At 36.9% G+C, this 2,867-nt stretch overlaps 1 protein-coding gene across 1 annotated transcript; it reads right to left on the minus strand.

Annotated features, from left to right (window-relative positions):
* Window positions 1–1,960: 1,960 nt before the first annotated feature.
* LOC113274733 (extensin-like) lies at window positions 1,961–2,570 on the minus strand. The gene is made up of 2 exons (XM_026524125.1): window positions 2,429–2,570; window positions 1,961–2,253 (listed from the first exon to the last, which is right to left on the minus strand). Exons 1-2 carry the CDS (start codon window positions 2,568–2,570, stop codon window positions 1,961–1,963), a joined length of 435 nt encoding a protein of 144 aa, XP_026379910.1.
* Between the last annotated feature and the right edge of the window lie 297 nt (window positions 2,571–2,867).

The following is a 2,867-nucleotide window of genomic DNA, read 5'->3' on the forward strand; positions in this document are numbered from 1 at the left end:
ATTGTACATTATTTTTTATTATGTAACTTTGCAAGGTTGCTACAGAGGTGTTACCAATCCGGTGAGATGAAGAATGTTTTGTTATATGAGGATTGGTAACGCCAAATGAAATTTGATAACTTCTAATAGAAGTCCTAGAATTCTAAGTGTCGAGACAATGATAAATATCGATAGTGATTTTTCACCCTCTCCCTATGACATGAAATTTGTGTTGTTTATCGCAGAATTTTTTGCAGACGTGATGTCAAATTAGCATTGTGAAAGTTATGTAATAGCAGAGCCAGTTCTCAGTTCTTACTCCCAAAGGTTGGTAGCATAGTGATCTAAAAATGTGGTTATAGTTTGGCTGTTGTATCTGCAAAGTCGTTACATCATAAAACCTCCCAGTTGTGGAAATAAGAAAAAACATCATTTATTGAACAAATCCTGTCTATACAATCAATTATTATCATTCTTTTTTTTCTTTTTTTCTGTTCCTGATAACATTTAATTCTCAATCAATTGTTGAAAGATTGTCTGTCTACACGTTCAGAGTGGAATATGAATGAAGCTTTTGGTTCACTATTGATAATCCAATATATTGCGTTTCAATTTTTTATTTTATTTGGAACACAAAGTTTCTTACTTATGAATCTGTGATACTAGTGACACATTATGGAACCATTTTTTTTTAGCTTGTGTATGACTTTCCATCTCAACTTGCTGATAGAAGAAGAACCGACAATGTCCATGCGTCACTATACATATCACATTAGACCTCACATAGTCACATCCGAGCTGCTCTGTTTTTTGTTGTATGTATTAAGTTTTTTCCTTTGATTTTCATTCATGTACGCTTCACTGTAAAATTATCTACTTTCTTTTAGGAATGTCTCAGCATTTTTTAAATTTCTTTTTAGGTAGTTTCTCTTTTCCTTTTTGTGCAATCTTTAGTTCTTTACTTCTCTCTTTGCTTTCAAACACACTTTCTGGAAGATCATGTCAGTACACAGTCACTCTTTCTAAAAAAATAGCTGGAGCTGAAAGTCAAAACTTTTTCATAAAGTTCTTGACAGTTAAACCCTTACAAAAAAATTTAACCACAGATTTAAGTAAAACTGTGGGCTAAAGTTTTAAAAATAAAAACGGTCTTCCATTCCACAGTGCTCAAACAAAGACCTCCATTTTAGACCTTATAACAAATCAGTTTAAACAGTTGTCGTAGAAAACAAACATATGTCAGCATAATACTGATTTTGAAGTTTGAAGTGCCATGTATGTATGCATGTCGATAGGTACCTGCTTCAAAAAACAAATGTACGTAGGTACCATACACAACAGTCGCCGAATTTGTCAGAAAGCAAACGTACATATTCATAGGCAAGATGCCATTTATTCTTCAAAGTCTTTTTAAATTTGGTTGTGATGTTTAGATTAATGAGTATACTACTATGTCCTTTGCATGTGGCTTAGAATAGAGATGCATACAATAGTAAGATTCACTCACTTACTGCTACGGTGTTTTGAAAACATTTTTCTTTTTGTGGTGTTAATATTTTTATATATGAACATTTGATCTCTTTCTTTTGCTTGTGATGCCAAATGACATTACACCAACTGTTCGTTTAGGATTTTGGATAGAATTTACTATAATTTAATTTTTCCTGGCCAATGGCTCCTACTACCACCGATGAATTGAAAATTCAAACAAATAAAAGAGAAAAGCAATTTTATTCAATGGTGCACTTGCGTGGAAATGCATTTGAAGTTTACACATACCATGCAAGATGTACAACCAAAAAAGAAAAAGAAGAACAAAAAGAAATACAAGACATGATATAAAGAAAGAAAAGATACAATCCAAACATTTGTGATTCTTACTGCAACCTCCTAGTGCTTGATGAAGACGCTTAATTGCTTATTGAAGCGCATCTTTTGATCAAACAAGAGTGAAACATAGGGAGCTTTAGATACTTTATCACTAGTGGTAAGGAGGAGGAGGTGATGTGTATAGGTAAACTGGGGAAGGTTTGTGGATGGGAGTGGGTTTGTGAATTGGAGCTGGCTTATAAATGGGAGTGGGAGGTGGTGGTGACTTGTACTTGTAGACCGGATGAGGAGCGGGCTTGTAGACCGGAGTAGGAGGTGGTGGAGGTGGTGATTTGTAATGGTAAGGATCTGGTACTGGAGCTGGTGGAGGTGGCGATTTGTAATGGTAAGGAGCAGGCACTGGAGATGGAGGAGGGGGTGATTTGTAATGGTAAGGAGCGGGTACTGGAGATGGAGGAGGGGGTCACTAGTAGAAAATGGGGGTTTAGCTACCCACATCCGAGACCCTCATTAATGGTAGTTGGACCGCGGACCACACATAGCGGTATCTGATATAATAAAAAACCGGACCATATCCGAGAGCCTACTAAGCTGTCTCAGAATAACAAATTTTATTTACCCTTGTATCCTTCTTGGAACTCCGATTCAGAGACCATTAGGCATGCGCTGTAGTTATGTCTGATGAACGGTTGGAGATGTATAAGATTTGAGCCATCAATTGAGATGAGATGGATGGCTGGATCGGGAAGAAGAGACCTCATTATTATCGAGGATAAAGATATCTTCTCCTTCTGTCTGCGCCTCATATTTATCCTATTCACACTCACTACTCAGTACTCCCTCCCATCCATCTCTTCTCCAACGTCAGCTCGTCTTTCCCTCTCCCTCCAACCACCACCGGCTACCTTGACAGCAATCATCAATATACCGCATCCATGAACAACACCAACACCGATCTTCAGCACACAAACAACACCGATCTTGTTCTTATTCTTCTTTTGGTTTGTTTACCAAACAGAAAATAAAATCACCAAATTCCATGAACAAGAATTCATGTC

The sequence above is a fragment of the Papaver somniferum genome, chromosome 1, assembly GCF_003573695.1.
Source record: "Papaver somniferum cultivar HN1 chromosome 1, ASM357369v1, whole genome shotgun sequence".
NCBI lineage: Eukaryota > Viridiplantae > Streptophyta > Magnoliopsida > Ranunculales > Papaveraceae > Papaver > Papaver somniferum.